This window comes from Pezoporus occidentalis, unplaced genomic scaffold, assembly GCF_034315485.1.
Source record: "Pezoporus occidentalis ecotype Australia unplaced genomic scaffold, CSIRO_AGI_Poc_V1 ctg258, whole genome shotgun sequence".
Classification (NCBI taxonomy): Eukaryota; Metazoa; Chordata; class Aves; order Psittaciformes; family Psittacidae; genus Pezoporus; species Pezoporus occidentalis.
The window spans coordinates 581,170-603,991 of record NW_026914480.1 but is presented as its reverse complement, the minus strand read 5'-3'; the positions used below and the strand labels follow the sequence as shown (position 1 = coordinate 603,991).

General features: G+C 38.2%; 1 protein-coding gene across 8 annotated transcripts in view; it reads left to right on the top strand.

The window, feature by feature from the left end:
* Positions 1-22,822, top strand: part of BANP (BTG3 associated nuclear protein) — a 138,722-nt gene that overhangs the window by 36,587 nt on the left and 79,313 nt on the right. For all 8 annotated transcript variants that reach the window (XM_062623711.1, XM_062623709.1, XM_062623710.1 and 5 more), the window contains 2 exons: positions 2,135-2,374; positions 18,758-18,925. In XM_062623711.1, the coding sequence (XP_062479695.1) occupies positions 2,135-2,374; positions 18,758-18,925 (408 nt within the window). The remainder of the gene's footprint in view (positions 1-2,134; positions 2,375-18,757; positions 18,926-22,822) is intronic.

Sequence of the window (22,822 nt, the reverse complement as noted above, 5' to 3'; positions counted from 1 at the left end):
AGGAAGTAAGGTTTTGCTAGGATATAGAATCATTTACTCAGACTTCCTAGAATTTCTTTGCCAAACTTCCACATTTATGTCAAGATATTTTTGCTTTGACAGCTCTTCCCAGATTTTTATAAAACAGTCAATTTATCTTCAAGAACAGACTGTTGTTTTCCCTGATAATGTTAACCAGACTTGTGGTGAGGCCAGACACAGTGGCATTCCAAACAAGTCATAATTAATCCAAACCACCTTATTTTTCAGATGGCACCTGGTGCTGTGAGCAGAAAACAGCCAGTGTGCCCTGTTATCTAGTTCAGGATGAAAAGGTTCAAATAAAATATGTATTTAAAAATTGCAAGTGTATAAAAATATATTCTGAACAGAGCATTAAGTTCTGATTGCAACAGAAAAGTTTGAGGGACTAGCTGCCACATTCATCAGCAATAAATATATTTCCTTACAAATTATTGTAGTTGATAATCTGGTATTTATAATGATATCAGGATTGCGTAATCTAACATTTGCTTCATACTGTTTTTAATCTTTGTAGTAAACTTACATCTGACATGTGGTATGACTCAATCCAAAGGTCATGTTGAAAAGTGTTTTTTAGTGTTTTAGTTGCTTTTATGTTATGTTTTATTGCATACTCTTGGCTTGTACTCTGGTGAAATGCAGGCTGCTTAACCTGTGCCAGTACTTGGAAATAAAGATGCTGCTTGCGGAAGGTCATGTTAAATGTGCAAAGGATATGCTCATCTGTCTGAACTCTGTCGCCCCATTTCGTGACTAGAAGGGTTATGGAAAACAAGGATTTGTGACTCTGTATATACCATGAAACTCTTCTTTAAAGGCATTTATTGGAAGATAAACCATGTAGTTGATTTACTTTTTTGCATTTTTACCATTCTGAAGGTGTGTGAAGCAACAATGAAACATGATAAAGCTCTAGTGTGAGAGGACCAAGTGACTCCTGTCAGGAAGCTTTGTTTTACTCCACAAAGTTGAGCAAACATAGAAATCAAATCCAAATGGTCTGCATCAGTGAGCATTGAAATAGGAGTGGAATGTTGTTCTATCCAGTTCCTGTAGCATTGTCAAGATTTGTACTGGGAATTCTGTTTTTTATCTGGAATGAGAGTCTCATCCCAGGTCCTGTGTTGGATCCATCACTTCCGTAGCGACTGGTCATCCTTATGAACTCCAGTTCTAGTTTCTGGTTAGTCTGGAAGGCACCAACTTTTGGCATTATAAGCAAGAATTGATTTCAGCTGAGGGCTTAGTATTCTTCTTAAAAAGAATGGTTCTTTTTCCTGCCAAACTGAGAGGCTGGGGGGGGACAGAAATCAAAAAAGCTATTTATATATAAATGTGTGTGTTTATGCACAAGAGAAGTTGGGGATAATTCTGCTGCTAGTAACCAAGTGCTTGAATAGAAGATACACTTGGCAGATGATTAGTGATTGATCTGTTATCTTTGTGCTGGGCCCTCTTCCTTGGTAAACTGGTTGTTCAGGAAATAATATAAATTACTGGCCAGTAAATTTGAAGACAGACCATAGTTTTGATCTGGCTCTCTGGCTACATTTGAATGATTGCTTGAAATACTATTTTAAACTCATTAAATGAGGTACTGCTCATTATTGACTATCAGTTAAATTCTTAAATTTATCATCTGGCTTAGACTTATTTTGATCTGATGCTTTTGGGGGAAAATGTAGTTCAAAGGTTCTAGATTGCTGAGGTTAGCTGTACTTGAAGAATATTATGGAGTTGCAGTAATCTTCATTTTTAGAGGATGACTAACTTGATGAATGAGAATGCTGTGAGTAGAGTGTGTTCTTGCAGCTGCTGGCCTCTAGTAAGACACACTTTAAAATGAATATGAGAGCGAGTTAGACATCTGCCTAATTGCACCATGTAGGCCAGAGCAACTGGCAACAATTCTGGTCACCATTGGTGGGAATTTGAGGGTCTCTGTAGCCAATCTTGTGATCCTATTAGTCATGCTAAATTTTAAAGAGGCTCATGGAGACTATGAAGAAAACTGGAATTCCTCATGATAACTTAAGAAATGCTGACTGTAACTTGAGCTTGCCTGTTTCATTCTGTGCCACATTAGAATTTGCACAATCTCTGTTTTTAGAGGATTACCCCAATGGGACATGGCTTGGAGATGAAAATAACCCTGAGATGCGGGTGCGTTGCCCCATCACGCCTGCTGACATGCTGCATATCAGCACGAACTGCCGTACAGCCGAGAAGATGGCGTTGACTTTGCTTGATTATCTCTTCCATCGGGAAATTCAGGCCATTTCCAACCTCTCAGGCCAGGGGAAGCATGGGAAGAAGCAACTTGATCCTCTCATGATTTATGGGATTCGCTGTGAGTATGATACTGAAACCTTTGAATTTATCCTCTGTTAATGAGTCAGAAACAGTCTGCTTACAATTAAAACTAAGTTATGGAAGAATGGGGTATGTGTTATTGTTGTCAGACAGATGTTTTGTTAGCCTTTGTTTGTGAAGGAATCCTAATGGGCTGGTTTAATTTGTTTTGTTGTGGGTATTCACCAGAGATTCCTCAATCTTGTGATCTGAATTGGAATTTCTTTGCAGCTACCAGCTATGAGCACACCAAGTGTAGTAAAAATGGGATAAATAATACTTTCTCAGGTAATGGAACAAATAATGAAACAAATAACACAAATTTAAATATTATTCAAGTGTCTAAAACAGTATGGTCTTAAGTTTTTGCTTCCCATTTTTGTGTATTATTTCAGAAGACTTGCTTACACGGAGAAGAAATTTGCAGTCTGTTGTAAAGCAGGGATTAAGTATCATAAAGTGTCTGGATTCATAACAGAAATGCATATGATGCAAATGTTGTTTGGTCTGCTCCAGTGTACATGGGGTTTTTGGTTATTAAACCTATTAGGTATTAATGAACAGATACTTCTTATATTGAAGATGCATTTTTTTGTCTATTTCAAAGTAATCATGTTTTTTGAGTATGGAATATAGCAGGCATAGCCACTAGTTTTTAGTAAAAAGAAGAATCTGGACGTATGCATCTTGTACATGTAGAATATAGTAGCCACTAGTTTTGAGTGAAGAATCATCTGGACATAGGGATCATGCCTTGATACAGTGACTTCTGGTAGAGGATTACTGTGTGGATACATTGGAGACAGCCAAGTGTTCCATGAGCTATGGTGTAAATATTTTCTGGTAAAGGAGGCAGGTGAAGGCATCTGGCGCAAGCGTTACAGCTCTCATGTGATACCTTTGCTATGCATGTAAAGTGGAAATGTATTCAAATGTTAGTGTGGAATCAAGAGCCTAAAAGTTACCAACTTCACTAACTGAGCTAGTTTTTAATATACCAGTTGATCTCACTGTGAAAAGATTCTTTATAGTCGCATCTTATGTAGGTCACCAATGAATTAGTAGAGTGGGAATGATTTGTTATACTGGAGTGTTTTGCATGCAATTGCCAATTTGAAATGCTAGTTAAGGCTTAAGAACACAGCCAAAGAGAGCTTGCTTTGACTGGTGTTTGAAGAATTTGATGTTTTTATGCTTCTGTTAGGGCAATGTTAGTTACATGGAAAAAATCGAGAAGAATAGTTGACTGCTGTGCTTTCTTTATACTGAATGGAACTGAGGAAATACAGTTCTGTTGACCTGATTTTGTTCCTAATAATAGAAAAAGATAGGCGAATCTAACCCCTTCGATTTGCTGCATCAGGCCAATTTTTGTCTCATTACCTACCTGAAACAGAAGACTTTAGGCATCTACTCAAACATGTTAAATGTGTATGCTTAAGGGAGATTGCGATTCAAGGAATTGTGAACTCCAAAGCCTGTTTATCTATCCATTGCAATATAAACGACCTTGTTCCATTGTGGTTTTTAAAACTTAGATTTTGCTTGACAGTAGTTTTTAGAAACATGAAGAAATGAATCTCGTTCCAATATTAAAGCACATTGCTATCAGCCCTTTTCCCAGTCACTTAAATCTGTGTGCACAAATCAAATGAGGGAGTTTATAACTGGGTGGGAAGAACAAGCTTTTGAAGATGTGAGTGTGGGGAAGGAATGTGCGCATGTGACTGAATGCTCAAGCTAGGGATTATGTCATTTATATGAGGCATTCTAACCATGAAGAAATGGGAATAGAGAAGTGATCCCTGCAGTTGGAAAAGGTCTGCAGTGGCAGAAATGTAACAGCAGTGGATCAGAAGCAGCAGAACTCGGAATGATGGGCTGGGCACAGAAACCAGTGTCTGTATCTTTGGTGTCATAAGCACAGTTCAGAAGGTTTGGGATCCAGGTATCTGAAAAATATCTTTATTTCTTCATGTTGGCTAGTGAGTTGCTTTCTTTTGGGAGCTAGTCCTTTAGAAACTGGGGGTGGTGTATGTGCCTGGAAAAAATACACTCTGTGTGAATCTGACCAGAATTTACTTTCTTTGGGTACCTAAATGTTAATGGTTATTGGCAATGACAAAGAAACTTGTGGCAACAAATTAAGAAAATGCATGTAAACTTTGAGATGCAACAAATTTAATAGTAATGGGTCCAGAAATGATGATTTCATGTAATAACTTAATATGTCATCAGTGCCAATAATCAAGTTGAAATTAAATTTGATTTCAGTAACCTTTTCATGAATTCACTATGATGTGAGTGAGCAGATGGATGCCTCATAGCTTTTGAAGATGAGATTTCTGGCCATGTTCATTCCAATGGCTGAACCCCTCTTGAGGTCAGCTGTGCCACGATTTGATCCCTAGTATTTGTGAGTGAGGTACTGGGAAGAGCTCTGCTGTGCCATAGCTACTTTGCTTTCAGCTGTTTATCAGTGAAGTGTTGTTCCATAAAAGCTATCAGAACCTGGGTGCAGTGCTGGCATGGGAATGAAGTTAGGCGGTTGTCCTACCAATGTGGTTTGCTTCTGCTGGGAGCAGTAATACTTTGATGCATTATTTTAAACTTAAATGAAAAATTTAATGTCATCAGCCTTTCATTTGCCAATCATAGCTAGAAAAGCTCAAGCCAATATAAAGGATTTTATTTTTCCTTTTGTTTCAAGTTTCTTAAAGTTTGTCAGTGGGAAGATTCCTTCCTTTCTTGAAAATACCAACTAAATCTGCATTTAATAGAGAGAATATTTTGTATAATACGCAGAAAGTATCAAAAATAAAGAGATGTATTTTTATTAAAAATCTTGATATAGTGAATTAGGTTTACCGCAAGAGAGATGAAAGTTTATCTTTGGAAATATAAATATTCACTTGTGGTATAAATTTGCTTGTGGAGTGGCAGTGGTATTGAGGAGAATTTTTTGGGCAAGAAACCAAAATGACTTAAACACACTATATGTCATTAAGTAGCTCATTACTTCAGTCCTACTAAAAATGTAGACATTTTCTGGTGAAATATGATATAAGAATATCCACAGTTGTAATTTTCTTTGTGTAACAGAAAATACAGCTTTAGGTCTCTTGAGTTTTTATATCAGTCTCCACTACTGAGTTTGAAAAACCAGATTTCCAAATTCAGAATTTCACATTTATAAGAAACTTGATAGCACAAAGGATGATGTTGCATGGTGTCTTGGAAAAAATTGAGGGGGGATTTCTGAAGTTTGTAAAAATATCAATAGTTCTTTTTTAAAATAATCTAAATGAAAACAAGGCAACATCAGTTAAATGAGTTAACGTTTGTTTCATCCAGAATTCATCGCTATTGTTTAAATAGCATGGGTAAAAAAGTATTACCTGAAAATACCTTATGCTAAAGTCTGACTTTTAGCTATACGGTAAATGATGTATATTCTGTTTCAAATGGCACAATGCTTTTTAAGATGCAATTAATAATGTAGAATAGAAAGAAATTGGTAATGAATAACTGGTGTTTCTGTTGTGTCATAATATTGCTCCCAGTAAAGATGGGGCCACTTTTCTACTGTACTAGTTGCAGGCGATGTTAATACACTTTGCTACGAGAGTCAAACACAGCTACATGTCTTTAGAGGGCTGCTGAAATGAAATAAAGCTTTAGAAAATTCATTGACACGGTAGTGCTTGAGAAGGAGACCACCCACATTTGTTTAATAGGAAACACATTTGACTCCTGCTTAATTGTGTAGCATGTATCAGTTAGATCAGTGTATGTATATATGTGTATATATATGCTCATGCACATAACCCAAATGTAATGTGGGCTGGTTTAAACAACTTGTAACTCGTGTCATACAAAACCTGCGGATCATGGTAAGTCACTGCTGTTTCAGGTTCTCATTTGCTTGTAGTGAAGATTCTGATCTTAATAAGAATGCAGGATGAACAACAGATACACCATACTTCTGTTTCATCTTTCTCAATCGTTATCCTATTTTCAGTACTAGAGGAAGGAGAGCAAGTTACTTCTCAGAGGCAAATACCTAGCTCTAATGTTTCTCACCGGTGAATCTTGTTTTATGACATACTGCACACTGCTGCCATTATGTAGAATGTTTTATTTAAATAAATACTACAGTTGGTGAAGGTGTACACTATAAATACAGAATGTATTTAGTATTTTCTGTTGTGTCTTTTTTTTTTTCATTTTCACTTAAAAACCTTTTATTGTTGTATTTTTATAAATGATACCCATTTTTCCTTTTGTGTCCTTCTTTTCTTTCCTCATCTTTGTATGCTTTTTTGTACTCTATCTCTCATCCTTTTCATTTCCTGTTTATAATTATGGGCTTCATGTGTCTCATTTCTGAATATTGTACTAGTCACTAGCTATCACACTGTGTAATGTACACACAATGGCTTAATACAGTGTTACACACAGATGCAACAGAGATTGCTACAGGTCTTGATTAACAGTAATTGTAGACATCTATCTAGGCCTTGGATTCCATCAGGAGACTGTTGAAGAACTTTGAGAAAAATGAAAATTTTTTCAATTTGCTTTTTTGTCTCCTATCTCTCGAGCATCTCATCAGCACTAGAAATTGATGTATTTCTGTTGTTTGGACTGTTGTAACTGCATTGCTAATTGTCATTTCAGTCCATCCCCATTCAGAAATCAGACCCAAGAATCAGTCATGCTCTGGGTACTCTGGAGGTTTGGGGGAAGAAGAACAGGGTTAGTGGCAGTGCTCAAGGTAGTAATTTGTTGAGGACCTCTCATGTTTTCTGCTTAACCCATGTTCCTGTTTCTTCGTTATGTATAACGTTAATCTTCCAAGCTGTAGTAGTCTAAAAGGTTGTGTGGTTTGTATCCGCATGGATGAGCTAATCTTGTGGTCCCTGGAAATACTTTTTGCCAACATTTTCTTCCCTTAGTAATAAATAACGGAGGCTGTAGGTCTTTGGAAATAAAAACTCGCTTCAGCCTGTTCCTTTGAGGACTGTGGTGTTATCAGACGCTGCAGTGCATTTCCCCTCAACTGCCAGATCATGGCTTAGAGGTAGGACTGGCTTCAGTTCACAGTTTGAAGGGTTGAGGGTAGGCAAACCAGAACTGGCCTGGCTCTGCGTCATCGTGCCTGTGGCAGGTGGGGCAGTTGCAGCAGGTTCTCTTGAGCTGTGTGCTATTCAAAACCTCTGCTCTGAGTCTTAGCCAGTGAACCTCCTCTACCTGACAGGTCCAGATGAGTTGCATTGTGGTTCATGCTGAAGTCCATGAGTGGTGGTTGTTATTAGGTACAGAACTTGGGAAGAGAGAAGGGAGAGTAAGAAGCAGTGTTGAACTAGTTCATGCTCAAGAAGAGAGCTCAGCATGTCTTTAAATGGAAAGAAGTGAAAGAAAGCATTTCTGTTGTGGTTTTCTCATATTCAGAAAGCATGAGTGGGTTTTTTTTTCTGTGGCACCCTTGGGAAAAGCCTTGTGATGCAGCAGTACTGCTTTTTCAAACATGTTGTCTTCCTCAGAGTGGCGAAAGTCTGGCTTCAGTTCCAGATAGCTGCTTCTTTGTGAATCAATTAAATGCTGCCACATGGAGGGAAGTGATAACCTCTTTTGAGGCTAGGCAAGAAGATAATATGAGAACCCATTGAGTTTATCTCGGCACTGCAGTTCTCATAAATGGCATCAATGCTGGCACTTGCTTACTGACTTTATGTAAGTGCTGTAATTTAATGCTGGCTGTTGTTTTCTTCTTTCCTGAGCACTTCTGTTTATTTCAATTACTGTCCTGGCCGGTTACTGTTTAATAAACTAGAGAAAAAAAAAAAGGCAGCAATTTGGGGAAATAAAATAAATTATTGGCAATGTGTTTTCTCTCTCCTTCTCACACTTCTCTTTTTGTCCTTGCATCATACAAGTGATGAATTTAATTTTCCACTCTTGAATGTAAGCAGCTGCTTAGGCTGTCAGTTGCAACTGTGATTGCATGTAACTTGATTGTGAATGATGTGCTTTCAAGTGTTTGTGAGTTCATAGGCTCTACAGAAAGAAGAAAACTGATGCATTAGGTCACTTGGATCATCTCTTTCCAGCCAATGCACAATTGTTACATCCTGTCAATACTTTTCTGCTGTGTCTGGATTTATTTAAAGTATGTGCTGAAGTGCGCTGGTCCTCACTTCTCGAGAGGCAGCTAAAACCAGTCTGTAAGCATAAATGCAGTTTTCTCAGGGACTTTAAATGTTGCTTGGGGGATGTATGATGAAAAGAGGGGTGAGTTCTGTAGCTTGTAAGGACAATGTGCTCAATGGGAAAGTTACTGCTAAAAAAAAGATAACTTAGTTGGACAAGTGCTGTTTTTTTTTCTAGTGAAAATCAAGGGAGTCTTGTGTGGATTTCAGAAGTCATTACATATTCATGTATTAGCAAGCCCCAAACCCTGATATCAGCAAGAAGTATTGGATGGACAGTTTATATTCAATGTGTTGAGTGTGATGTCCAAGGTTCATCTTTATCAATACTGAAGATTTATCCAAGCTATAAAGCTGTAAGTGAAATAGAGGACTTTTTGTATCACTGTTATACTAATTACTGTTTTCTTTGGGCTCTATACATGGAACTTCTCCAGTGTTATGACTGTCTGCAGGGTAGTTACTTCAATGTGCACTGCTGGTGTCCCTTTAGGGCTGAATTCAGAAGATGCAGAGTGTGCTTTACTCTCAACATCTGTAGAGGAGGCTGGTGGTAACCCAGAATCACTCGGGCTCAGTTCCTGCATAAATAAAATATCCTAATGAACTTTCAATGGACTCCAGACAAGAAATATTTTCTTTACTATTGAAGGCTTATGAATGACAAAATTGAACTTTAGCTGTGTGGTTTTTAGAAGACGTGAAGAGCCTAGGAAAGTATTTGATCCCTTCTGAGAGGGATCCCTTTCTGAGAGGAAAAGCAGCTCAGCCACCAAACAGAGATTGATCGACGCAGCAATAACGTACATTCGTCTGGAAAACGCATTGTTGCATGCAAGGGGAGCTGTGATTTCACAAAATCTCATAAACGGAATTCCAGAAAGTTGCATAGCTTTTCCTTTCCTGGCTTTGAACTTTCTTTTCTCCATTTCACAAGGGTTAAAGAGCGAAGTGAGGAGAAGCCTCGAGCTGACTGCAAGTAAAACGTAAATAAATTCCCGCAGCGTTCAGGTTTCTGTCGTGCCAGTCCTTTCCAAACCCACAAGCTCCTTCGGAAGGGGAGAACTCTTCGTTGTTGATTCATAAGTGAGTTTTTCTTGGCGGCACGTGTGGTGGCGTTTGCCATCCAGATGGGCTCCCGAGGCTCTGCGGCGAGGGCTTATGTAACGGGATGTCTCGGGAAGGGGGTGGTTAAAGCAACAACCCTCCTTTTTCCATCGGCCCTGCCGCTGGTTCTGTCAGATCGCATTGTGCTGCTCTGCAAAAGACAAACAGCTGTTTAATCAACTTCGCTGTAAGGCTGTGGCTATCAAAAATGACCTGATGTGTGGTTATTGGCAGTGGCTCCTCAAAATCAGAAATGCTTATTTTGATCAAGAGTTATTGCTTCCATTTAGGTGATTCCATTTGTTTTGAGTATCAGACTTTGATTTCAAACAGTAAGTTGATCCTTTGGCAATAAACACATCATATAGTTAGGTATGTTCCATTCCAAAACAGATAAAACTTATGGAATTGTTTCTCCCAGTGAGCAAAAGGAATAGCAAGATCTTTGCATGCTGACGGTGATCATAAATGAACACTCTGACATTTTGAATGTGTAAAACTAAAACGTAAATTTAACGGAAAACCTGAGAGCATGATATACTCTAAGTGCATTTTTATTATGCAGAAATAAGGTAATAGTTACTACGTATCCATTAGGTATTTAATTTGAAAGGAGATTGTTAGTGGTTGGGTAAGTCAAAAAAGCATTGGAGTCTTTAGGTCCTAATCTTTGTGAAAAGCCATTTCAGCTGAAAATGCTTGTGCAGTCTCTGTGGAATGCTGCCGCTGCAATTCTTAGCAGTACAGGTATAGCTATATGAAGTATGCAATTTTGCTTTCATATGGAGACCCAAATGTTGCCGGAATAAATATATTTGGGGAGGAAATGAAATGTAGATCTTCTTTTTTTTCAGGGTATCTTGTTTTTATAAATCTTTGGATTTATGCAATTTTTTTTTTTTTTTTAGAGTAAGCAATGTGTTTTGTTTTAAAAATGGGGGAAAAATAGAAGCAAATGTATGTCATTGTCCAGCATCATTGCGGTGGAGTACTTCTCATGTAACCTGTGAACTGTAGCAAGCCTGTAGTAGATGGCATGAAAACTTTTCTATTCTGGATTATAAAACCTCTGATTTGGTCTAGAATCACTTTCTCATGGAGTTGATTTGATTAATAATTTAATAAGTTAGACAATGTTTTTGTTAATTAGGTTCTAGTTGTTAAACAGTTACATTTATGCAGGTGTTGATACTCTGTCAGCATCAGAGAAATGTGATCAAAAGACCCCTACAGGAACTGGTATAACACACCGTGTGGGGCTTACTTCAATTGCAGTATATAACCAGGAACATGAAAAATACTCTATTTTTGCAGTGATTAATTCAGTTGCTTCCATTTTACAGCACATCCCTGGTTCTGCAGTCCTGCTAACCTTTTGTAGCACTTGGCGTGTGCTGCAGGAGAGCTGGATATTGAGCAAACAAGCGTACACATGCACCGATCAAAATGCTGTTGATTCTTGCCAGAATGGTGAAATTGAGGTTCCACTAGATGGCATTATTTGCATGGTTTTGGCTGTCTCTTATCAAAATAAACCAGGTTCTGCTCTTGGTGAAATAGATAAAAATAGACTGGGTATTTTTTGCAGCAAGGTGGTAAGGTGTGTCTGAATATAGGAGCTTTTCTGCTTTAGAAGAGGTTACATTGGTGGAATTAGGGGATTCTAGATACTGATTAATTTTATTTTGGTTTTAAAAGTTCTGGTAGGGTCCTATAGACCTGCATGGGTCCTTTTAATTTGTAGAGCAAGAACATTTAAACTAGTTTTTTAATTTTATGTTACCTCTGGTTCTGTGATTTGTTAAAAATGAAATGTTCAGGCAAATATTCTAAATAAATATTAATAAAAATGAAATATTTGGACAGAAAGCATTTAATAAAATTAAATGTTAAATAGTCTGATAATTGGAAGGTGATTATTATTTCTTTTGAGGAACAGTACGTTGCCGGAATGAGTTCTCAGCCAGATCTTCATATAACCATCCAGAAAGTGCTTACTTACATAGCATTTGGTTTCAAAATGCTTTAAATCTTTTAAAATGTAAGGCATTCTATCTGTGTTTTACAGAGAGCAAGAACAGAGAAAGAGATACCTCATGTCTTTGGGGTTGTACTGTTTTCTCATAACTCTTTTTTAAGACCCCCAACAAACAAAAAACTCTCTGGATCTTGGAGCCCATTTATTTTACCCGAAGCAGAACGATTTTTGTAGCAATCCCTTGTGAAAGGTGAATGCTCTCTTGGAGCAGGCCTTTGATCTGGTATGCTTGAGACAAATGTGAAAAATAAACGTGATTCCAGCCATCTGTCTGCATCCGTCAGATCCTCAGATGTTCAGCTTCAGCTCGACAGAGGAAGCTGTAACAACTGAAGCACTGAATAATTCACTTTCACTTTAATCTGCTGAGACACGAGCCTCTATGTACAAAGACCTTTTATGCTGCCTGGTAGATATTTAAAACAAGATCATTTCTGAACTGTTTCCTCAACACAATAGAGTAATTTGACATTATTGAGGAACACTTTCTTGCCTGGTTTGGTGTTCTATTTGTATAGTATTGTTGTCAGCAGATTGCCTAAACAGTGTAAGACATACTAGAAAGGAGATTTTTATTCTGTAGCGTGCGTGAGTGATAGGATGTTGCCTTAATCTACCCCAATGTTGGGCAATCCATAGTAGCCATAATTTGGGACAGTTGGTGTCTTGGTGGTAATTCTGAGACTGGTGTTACTGGGACTGTGGGGTTTGGGAAGGATGCTATAGGCTGCTGTCACTTCAGTCTGCAGAAATCTGTCTGCAGTCTCTCTTCTATTCCAGTTACCTTGTAAAAGGTATAAAAATACCGTGTTTAGAGTTTGGGTCCTGAAAGTGCTGACAAGTATTAATAAAACACCCACATCATGATGTCATCTGGAGCCAGGGAAATTATGCAGTATGAACAATCCACTCCTGGGTAAAGCATATTTTAGTGTCCCTAAAGTTAGTCTTTATTCCCTAAGTCATCTAATCGCAGGCTCACACTGGGGACTACAGGCTTTGTGGGTGTTTTTCACATATGGAGGGTTTCCTCAAATACATTTAGCTTTTTCAGTTGTGTTCTTAATGGTATTTCTGAATTTCCTTACTCTCTTCTAATGACAGATTTAATTTTCATAGTGTAGGTATACAATTCCTAGGCATTCATTGTAAAGCAGTTCTAAAGTTAGCAATTCTGTCATAAAGTTACGTAAGTGAGACTCCTCATGATCTCTAGTATACAGCTGAATTCTTACTATCCAAGTAGAAAGAGATTTGATTAACATGGAATTTTGAGGTTTATGTATTATTATAAATTAATGGAAGAGGATAATAAAGTAATCTGTTTTCTATGGAATCTTACTTGCAGAAACCCTCTTTAACCATCAGTCCTTTGCCTATAGAAACAGGGCATTTCTTTTCTTTAAAATCTGGCAATTGAAAATTTCCTAAAAAGAAAAAAAAAAAACCAAAAAAAACCACCAAAAAACTCAGACTTTGTGAACATTTTATAGTGTTTGATTTTTCTATTTGGCTGTTTAAAATATTCTGGTTTCCAACACAGGTTTAGGAAACCCTTCTTTAGGTATGTATAGTAGGATAGGATTTCAGTTGTATTTGAGGCTGTTCATCAGTACCCTCTGAGTACATTTGTACTACAGCATGTGCGCACTCCAGTCCCCACTCGTCTATAAATTTATAGCTGTTTGAAAGGTATGAATGTATTAGTTAAGCAAAGGAATTGTAGAAATAAAATGGAAAACAGAGTAATTGCTTGGTAGCTGCATTTTTCTTCTCTCCTCCCTCCCTCTGAGTTTTTAACATCTCCCCCCTCCATCTCTGTTTGGATGCTGTTTAGCCTGTGGATGAGAACAGTGTTATGGAAAGTAGTTATCTGGTGACATGATTGATGTTTATAGGCATGTGATGTTCAAGAAGCTGCCAAGGTTCTGCCAAACCACCAGCTATAAGGGGCAAGTTTTCCTTGTCTGAGGACGATGTTGCCCTTCCCTTCCTGCATCATTTTGTCCAACCCTGAAACACTTTGGAGTTGTGGAGGGGGAAACTGCCTTCCAGCTGTGGAGCTCATCCCCCTCCCCAGCTGTCAAATGAGTAAACAATTACTGTTAAAAATTGTTTCAATATGCTCAATGCATGAGCGTAATTATGTTTGAAGAATTGAAGCCTGAAGGCGCAAGATGTAACTTCAGAGGTGCTTAATTTTTTCCTCCGCTGTTCCAATGTTTAGTACAGCAGATTTTGTTGTCATATGCTATTCGTTTAATAAAAAGAACTCCAAATGTATGACCCTTATGTGAAAAAATGTGTTTTGTTAGCCAAACCCCCAAATAATCGCCCCTCTTCATGATTTTGTGCAGGCACAATCTGAAGCCCTTGGTTTTTGTATTATCCATCATATTCTTGTCAATTAAAAAAAAGACTCTGTTCATCAGCTTAATCACTTGAATTTGGAGTAGGACATCCTTTTCCTTTTTATGTATATTTAAAAAATTACGTTGAATTTGGAAATGGAAGGAACAGTTAACCAAATCTGTTTGGATTACATGTTTAATGTAAATACGTACTTTATGCATGTGGTAATTAGATTTTTCTGTCAGTAACACTTTCCCTAACATTCCAAAATGTAACAACAACAGAAGCAAAGTCGGTGCCATCTCAGCATAAAGGGCAGCAAAGGAACTTTGCCAAGCCTGCAAACATAATGATTTACCTTTAAATTTCCTAAGGAAATCTGGTGTTCATGGAGAATGCTGGGAAGCAGCACAACCTAGCAGTACCCGAGTGCAAGCTATTGACATACTTTTGTTTTTTAAGAGACTGATTTTGAATGCAGTATCAAGCTGGAATATTTCATGTCTGGTTTTGATCTCACAAAAGTCTTCTCTTCCTCTTAAATTTGTTCTTAATTAAATTTCTTTACAGTTTAATGTTTTATGTGGGTTGCTTCGTCTGCTGACTGACTTCTGACCTTTAACAAAGCGTGGATTACTTTCTCAGGAACGTTGTTTTTACAGTTTTGTGGATTTTTTTTTTTCTAATTAGCCCTGTTTGTTAAACAAACCCAACCCTTTTCCCCTCTATTTTATACAGTAGATGCTCCAAAAGTTTGGAAGTATGGAATTCAGGCATCTTTGCTGTGATGATCTTTGTGTTTGTACCAGATTGTCTTCACTGCATTTCCAAGCTTTATTTTTCATTGAACCATAGAAAGATTTATTTTGTGGTACACAAGAAGCGTTCTAAAACTTGGTGTGTCAGTCCTGTTATAGTTTTATAGGAACTTTGTCAAGAATGTGCTGTGTTTCTAATATAGGATGTGGAAGGGAAAACTTAGTGTGATGCACCTGTCAGCTTTTAAAGGTTTTAAAGCTGACTTCTTTAATTTTCCTGATGCACATATGCCTTCCTCCTAAGCTTTTTGCTTGGTGGGATTTGAACGATGGTTCTGGCTTGTGAACCAAAGCGATTTCCCCTCCCCGTGTTTCAGAATAGTCTGTGTCTTTGGGAATTCTTTGTGCAGACCTTTTGTCTCCCAAGCCTGGTGCTAGTATGTATCTGGTCTATAGAAAGTACTCAAGCGCTTGCAATTTATTAACTAAGTGAACTATTTTTAAGTTTCTGGTATGTTTTCATAAAGCTTTGTTTAGGAAGTGAGGTTTCCAAAGCAAGCAAACTTTGGACCCTCGGTGTTTAAAAACAAGCACATCCTTTGTATTGGATGTTACTGCAACCATCCATTGTCCTAAATAAAAAGACCGCTAAAAAACACGGTCAGGCATCCTTAGATGATCTAAATCCTTTACTTCACTTTTCTTGTATGAGTCCCTCTGTCTTCCAAAATACTGTTGTCGTTTTGCCAAAGCACTGAATTATATTGCCAAATGTATTTTTTTAAGTGTTTTATCAGCGTTATGTGCCTTATAGATACTATGATGCTTACAAATTACAGTGCTTCATGCTGCTTTTGACTAGCAAATGTTCTGAAAAAAGTCAAGTCCCTTCTCGCAGAAGAATTTCTGTCTTTTCTAATATGGACTTCCCCAAGTTAAAATGCCTCATTTGCAGAATCTTGCTTTATTGCTGCCTTTCTGACTTTGCTTGGTGTTTGACATACTCGGAATGAGACAGCTGACTGCTCTCCTGCGTGTGATCATTTATGGATAGAGAGCAGAAAGTCAGCATGCTCCAGTTTTCAAATATTGTTTGCACATGTTTTGGGGATGTATCTCTACTGCAGGTAAATCCTGTTTCTGATGTTATGGTGAACTTTTTATCTGCTTAAAAAATACTGCGCTGTCGTTAGCATTAGGTTTTTCTTCAGTCATCGGTGGACTGTTATAAAATCTGGTTTCTAAAGAATAATGTTTTAGATTGTAATACCAACTGGATAGATTTGTACATCTGAAATTCATTTAACCTTTGTATCAAATACCTTTGTACTTAAAGGCTAATTTTTCATGCCTAATTTGCACGTGCAGTTACTGTGACTGAGTGGGCAGTTATGGTAAAAGTCTGTGCAAACAGCAGGCCTTTCGTCTAGACCAGCTTTACACCTCCAACCACCATAACAGTGAAGCAAGAATTTCATGAATAAAGGAAAAGAAATAAGCACACCTGGGTTTGAAGATCTGTGCCTAATGTGTTTGGTTTCTCTAGCCTGCAGTCTTCTTGTCTGACTCTACCCTGTTTAGCTTGTTATTGATTTTCCCATGCTTTCCTCTGTAGTCATGCTCTGTCCATGGAGGTAGTGGTGTCTATCCAGTATTTCATGGCCATTCCTTATCACATTGATTAAATGATAGCTTCTGTGATAAGTAAGTGGAAGGTCTTTTCCTGTCTTCCCTCAAGAGAGCAGTTTCTGGGATGTTTAATGCCACAATTCTGGCATTCATCATCTTTCTCAAGCACTTGTCCTATGCAGCTTGGGTCTCCTTGTGTGCACGAGTCACTGCACCTGAGGTGTCTTTTCCCAGCTAATTTATGTTTCTTTCGCTTTCTCTTTGAATTAAGGAATAGTTCAAATTCCTAGCTAGGCTGCTTTTCTGAGAGTTTTCTCTCACCTACAGTTGATTCCTTCACGTCTCCAAACAGAGCAACATACAATGTGAAAGTCATTAGAATGTATTTATGAATGAAACACGGACACTTTTCCAAAGTCACCACAGAGCATGTGGCTGTTTTATGTAGGACTACAGAAGAACTTTTGTACGCACTGACAGCTGAAATCGCATAAAGAGTTAAAGCACAACTATTTTTATTGGACACTTCTACAGACATTCATAAATGTATTTCTCTGTGTAGTGCGTATTAGTAATAGATTACACTGAGAAATGTGGTCTCGGTATTCGCAATACAGAATGTGCTTTCCTTTTGCTGACACCTATGGAAAGGGAACTTGCACAGCAGCAGATAATTTCAGCAGATTTTCCTCCTTTACTACTCCCACTGCCTTTTTGGACACATAATGTAGGGGTTGTAAAGCAGTCTCTAAAGTAACATGCTTGCTGTTGCTTGCCAGTGAGAAATCTTGGGGCCTTTAAAGTGCTTTTGAATTAGGTTTTGGATACCAGTGTTTTCCTCCTGTACGTTCTCTACTTGATTTCAAACTGCTTTTTGAACAGATTATAGAAAAAATTATCTGGAGCGTCAGAAAATAAATGTGTTTAAAAAATTATGATGACGTAAGAGATAAAGTACTGTGCTTGACTGTGGTAGATCAGTAACCTGCAAACTGCAGTTTCTGAGGGCTCTGGGCTCATTTGTAATACAGAGGAAGTACAAAGCTCTTTCTTTGTGTGAACGTGGAATTTTGCGGCTGTAGGCTTCAAATCATTTGTCTTGATACCAAAAGGAATATACGAATCTTAAAGAGATCTTTCAAGCATAGTCATGTTGAGTAAAAGCATTTATTACAGCTTTGGAATGTTTAACTGCAGTATTGCACATCTAAATTGGGAAAGTTTATAAGTACTGAAGTTTTAGGGAATGTTATAAATGTTCACATAGTTCTGTTTTAATTCCTGGGGTCTGAACCTTTGGGTTTGCTTTTTCAAGTGTGGGGTTTTTTTTCTTTTTTTGCAGCCACGTAGATTATAGATTTCCCTTAACATACAGGCAGATGCTCCCAACTGTTGATGCTTTATGCAAAATCTAAACCACTTGGAAGCTTACAATGAAATAGTAAAAGTATGTAGCAATATAAGGAGGAACCTTGAAACAGCTGACAATGCACAACGCTTCCTTCCCAGTTTTTAAAGCCTTTTGTCCAGATTTTGAAACAAGTATTTCGTGTCATACCTGAAATGGTCTTTTTCCTCCCTCTTTTTCTTGGGCTTCCTTTTCGGGTGCACATGAGAATGAACCTGGTTTGAGTTGGCAGCAGGACTCAATCTGTATGAGCTTGGTTTCAAAATACTCAGCTCAACTCATGAGCGAACGTTGTATTTGTTTAACAGTTTGGCAACTTAGCACCGAAGACTGGAAAGTGTGTAATGTGGCTCTTTAAATGACTTAATAGTAGTGGTAACATTTTCAGAGGATTCTAATTTTGTGTTGCATTTTTATTGGATTCCGATGAATTTTGAACTGAGCTTTAAAAGAGGGTTTGCCCTTTTTTTTTATAGGGAGGTTTATATGGCTTCCTACTTACCAGATGTATACATACTGTGGGGCACTACCAGTGAGAAAGAAATCTTTCTAGATTTGGCTTTGTAGTAGTGGATCCTTCCGTTGGTTATTGTTGCACAGCTTTAATATAATAGTGCAGTTTCCATGGATAGAAGTGTAGATTAGGAAATTTCTAATTTTCTGATATTTAAAAATACATAACTGTGGTTATTTAATTTTGTGAATAGTTGTTGAAACCACATCACTATGGCTTTGGCTTTTTTCGTAATGTCATTGTGTTTCTTTAGGCAGTGTCAAGCATGGCGTGTGACAGTGTGTGCCATCTGTGCATTTTCTGGGAAAAGCCCCCCAGATTTATACTAATTTCCAGCCCTTTATGTTTTTCTCTAAATTACAGGTCACCTATTTTACAAATTTGGGATCACAGAATCTGACTGGTACAGAATCAAGCAAAGCATAGACTCCAAATGCCGAACAGCTTGGAGGCGGAAACAGCGGGGGCAGAGTCTTGCTGTGAAAAGCTTTTCAAGGCGAACACCTTCATCATCATCTTACAGTGGTTCAGGTAAAAAAAAAGCAGACAACCCTCTCTTTAACTCACAGTAACCAAACCAACCCCAACAGGAACTGAAACTTATAGCAGTAATGCTATTTGCTTTCCAATAGACCTGAAAATTACCTCGATCTTAATTCTGTTTGCAACAGGTGTGTGTAGTACCTACAGATGTGGATATTTTTGCATAACAAGGGTAAATAGAGAAACCCATGTTTCTCACAATTGAAGTTTCGGAGTTGATTTTATATTCTTGCATTTTTGTTTTGGAAGTACCATTTCTCATTTGTGAAGAGGCCTCTCTGTTACAGTGTGTGTATATCTACAGTGTTTCTCAAGGAGGTTATCTGTGTACTAAGTGAAGCTGTCCATTCATAGTTAAATCATCGTGGGCCCCCAGCAGAAGCCAAGCACCTCCTGGGGTGGCTGGCTTCCACCAGCCTTATGCTGCTTGTACCAAAGTAGATCCCTGGTGGGATGAGCTTCTAATCCTGTTTCATCTACAAGTTGCAGTCACGCTCTTGGTCGCAGTGCATTAAAGATCCTAGAAAGGAAGTGAGATGTGTATATGTGTGTGTGTTCACAAGGAGAAGGAAAAGGGAGTCTGTATCTAGAACAGTAGTAAACTATGGATTTGCCAGAAAGGAGTGTAGGACATTCCAGAGTGGAGAGAGATTGGCTTTGTGGGTTTGTACATTATCTGAATGCCTGCCTTCATTGCGATGCTTAAGAACATCCAACTCCATGTGTTAACTGAAGTACATGCAGCTTTATGCTATGGTATGGGTTGTTTTTTTTTTTTTTTTACCATGGTGATTTTTTTTCAGTAGAGAGTCAAAATGTTTCTGCAGCTGATATTCAAGAGGAGTTAAGTGAATAAATCTTTCTTGGTGTGTTCGCACCATTTAGTTGGACGTGCTAAATTTTGTTCTTGAAGTGTTTTCCTCTGAAGAATTTAAATATGTTGTAGGTGATTTTATATTTCCATATAGGTATGTAGACATGAATAATAATAACAAATGAAAAATATTGGCCTAAGAAGTGTTCTCATAGGACGTTTCTGGCTCATGCTTTTAATATAAAGCAGTGTTATGGGACACTTGTACGTCATATATTAAAAACAGTGTTTTGGAAGTGAGCCCAAAGAAAAGGAAGTAAGTTTATTTGCCTGCATAAAATTTTTGGTTGCATGTTAACACTAACCACTGTATCTCATGCAAAGAATGCCAAAATCTGCTTTCAATGGAAAATTTTATGTGCTGGAACTGGGAATCATATCCAAAATTCTCAAATTAAAACAACTAATCAAAGTAATGATAACCATAAGCTATATATGTTAATGGGATTTTTATTTTCAGCAATCAGTATTTTAGAATAAAAATGCAGTAGTAAGTGAATATTATGGGCCTGTGCTCATTAGTCTGTACTCCTTGACTATTGTTAAGATCTATTATTAAAAAATATTAATCTTTAATCTCCTGGTTTGGAGACTTGGGGAGACCTGTGTAGAGATGTAAAACATTATTCAGGCTCAGTGGATTCTTGGTTTCAGAAGGCCATGAGATAAGAAGTTTTGGTGGGTTTTTGGTTTGTTTTTTTTTTTTGTTAAACTGAAAACTCAGAGTTTCCCCCCACTCGGTTCCGCTAACCTGATTTGTGAACCAATTGTTCCATGGGTACAGGGACACCTGAATTAACTCCTGGGATTTCAGTAGTGTGCTGTCTGGGCAGGTGGGAGTAGCACGTATGGACAGTCAGGGGTTGGTTCTGCAAGAACCACATTGGTGTTTTGGGTTGTGTGCCCAGGCTCACTCATTCAGCCGGTGCTGAGCTGGCTGCCTGTGGTACATCAGCATCCAGGATTTTCCCAGGAGTTTTTAGGCCGCCTGTGTGTCCCCTCATAGCAAAGAAGTGGCTGCATGTCCTTATAAAGATGTCTTTTGGTCCAGAAGATGATGAGGTTCAGCTGAGACATCTTGGCACGTCATTGGCAGGACTGTATGGACTGTGCAGCCAAGAGTAGAGTACCGGCAATAACATTAACAGCTGCCTCTGGTAATGGTATGTGAAAATGTTCCCATGGATCCAGAGTCTTTTGTTAATTTTCTTTAAAATACTGCTCTTACTCAGAATGTCATTGGCATCATTTTCTGGGAGGCCATAAAGATGTTAGATGAATTCACCACTGCATTCATACCCGTGGTGAAAAAAGTCTGAGAAAAACAGACCACTTTTCTAGAATCAGGTGTTCCTTTGCAAAACTAATTTGCATTCCCAAATCAGGTGGGAATGGTATTTCACCTGAGGGGAGAAGAGGGGTATAAGGAAAAACAGGAAAGTGGGTTGAGAGGCTAAATAAGTGAATGGGCAAAAGAAAGAGAAGAAAAGATGCAAGGTAAAAAAAAAAGTAGATTCCCAGATGTTTGAAAGGTAACTTTTGCATGACAGGGCTGTAATTCCACTGCTCTTTTCAGGTAACTTCGTGAGCTGCTCAGACTTTGCCTTTGTGGCTTCACATCCCTGGAACCCTTCAGTGGAATTACAGCATCATAATTCACAGGCATCTGTTCCTTATTATACACACTGTACAGTGGATATAGCAGAATTCCTGCTGCCAGCTAGCAAGAAAGAGAAGTAATATTTCACAGCTCTGAAGCAAAGGAGGTCTGTATTTCACAGTTATGACAACATAGCTGTCAAATATGGCTTTTTAAAGTGTTACATATGAACCCAGACAGTTTTTATGGTAGCATTTGTTTCGGGGGCAATTTAAGGTGAGCCTTTAACAGTCTGAAATACAGCTACTTGAGAAACTGTCTTTCCCATTATTGTTAGTTATAGTTATTAAGATCAGCTTCTAGGTGCTTTATGTCAGGTCTCCACCCTACTGTGGTTACTGCTTTCTGCAGAAGAATATCTGTTTGGTTTCACTGAGTAGTATGTTACTCCATGTCAATACACGTATTACAGGTATTTGTGTAGTTTATCTGTTGGGTGGAGTGTAGTAGGTGCTTCACGCAAAAGCTATGATGAAGAAAAAGATCTGGTAGAAGATTGTGAATGGCCACTGTGTTGTGTCTACACTGTGAAGGATGCTGGGATATGCTGTGTAGTGTCTTGCACAATGTCTGCTGAGCTGTTCTGAAAAGCTTTGGCTCCACTCACTCAGCAGAAGACTGGCTTCTGTTCAAAGAAGCTGTAGTGATTTAGTTGGATCAGGAAATGTAGTGAAGGGTGTTCTGTGACTGGTCAAGCTAGGTTGCTGGGCACCTTAAGGTAAGGGTGTCATCATGTTCTCTGGTAGTTCAGATACACCAGTGGTGTTGCAGAAGTTCAGTAAGAAAGTGCTTTTATTTCATCTCTTGTGAGCATTTCAGGTGGTGCCACTTGGGGGGATTTGCACACGCTCTCCCTTTTACTGGGTTAAATATGATAAACCTAAGCTATCTACAGAAGCACTTAAACCCATTGTTCTTAGCTAAATTATGATCATTTCATAGGGGAGGTTTAAGGTTTACCCTGGAAGATATTCCTGTAGTCTTCAGAGAGCACTTCTTAAGATGCACTGTTGCCATCAACAATAGATGCCTTAAGTAGACACATAGCATCACAGTGTCTGCTGTGCAGCTGAGCTGTTCTGAAAGCATCATTAAGAGGTTTAAATCTGATTTCAATGTCCTAAGCGTGAATGAGTGAACACCACGTTCCCTGTTTGAAGTTCTTCCAGAGTTTGGTAAGGTTTTTCCACTTCTGAACTTGTGATTGTAGTACTTAATACCAAAATCATGACCAGGAAGTGCAACAGGAAAAAAAAAGGCTCAGGTCCAGAAATGTCACATTCGGTTGGCTTGAAATAATATTTTTCATCAATTACCTCTAGGGGCTGATAATAGCAAGATAACTTTCTGT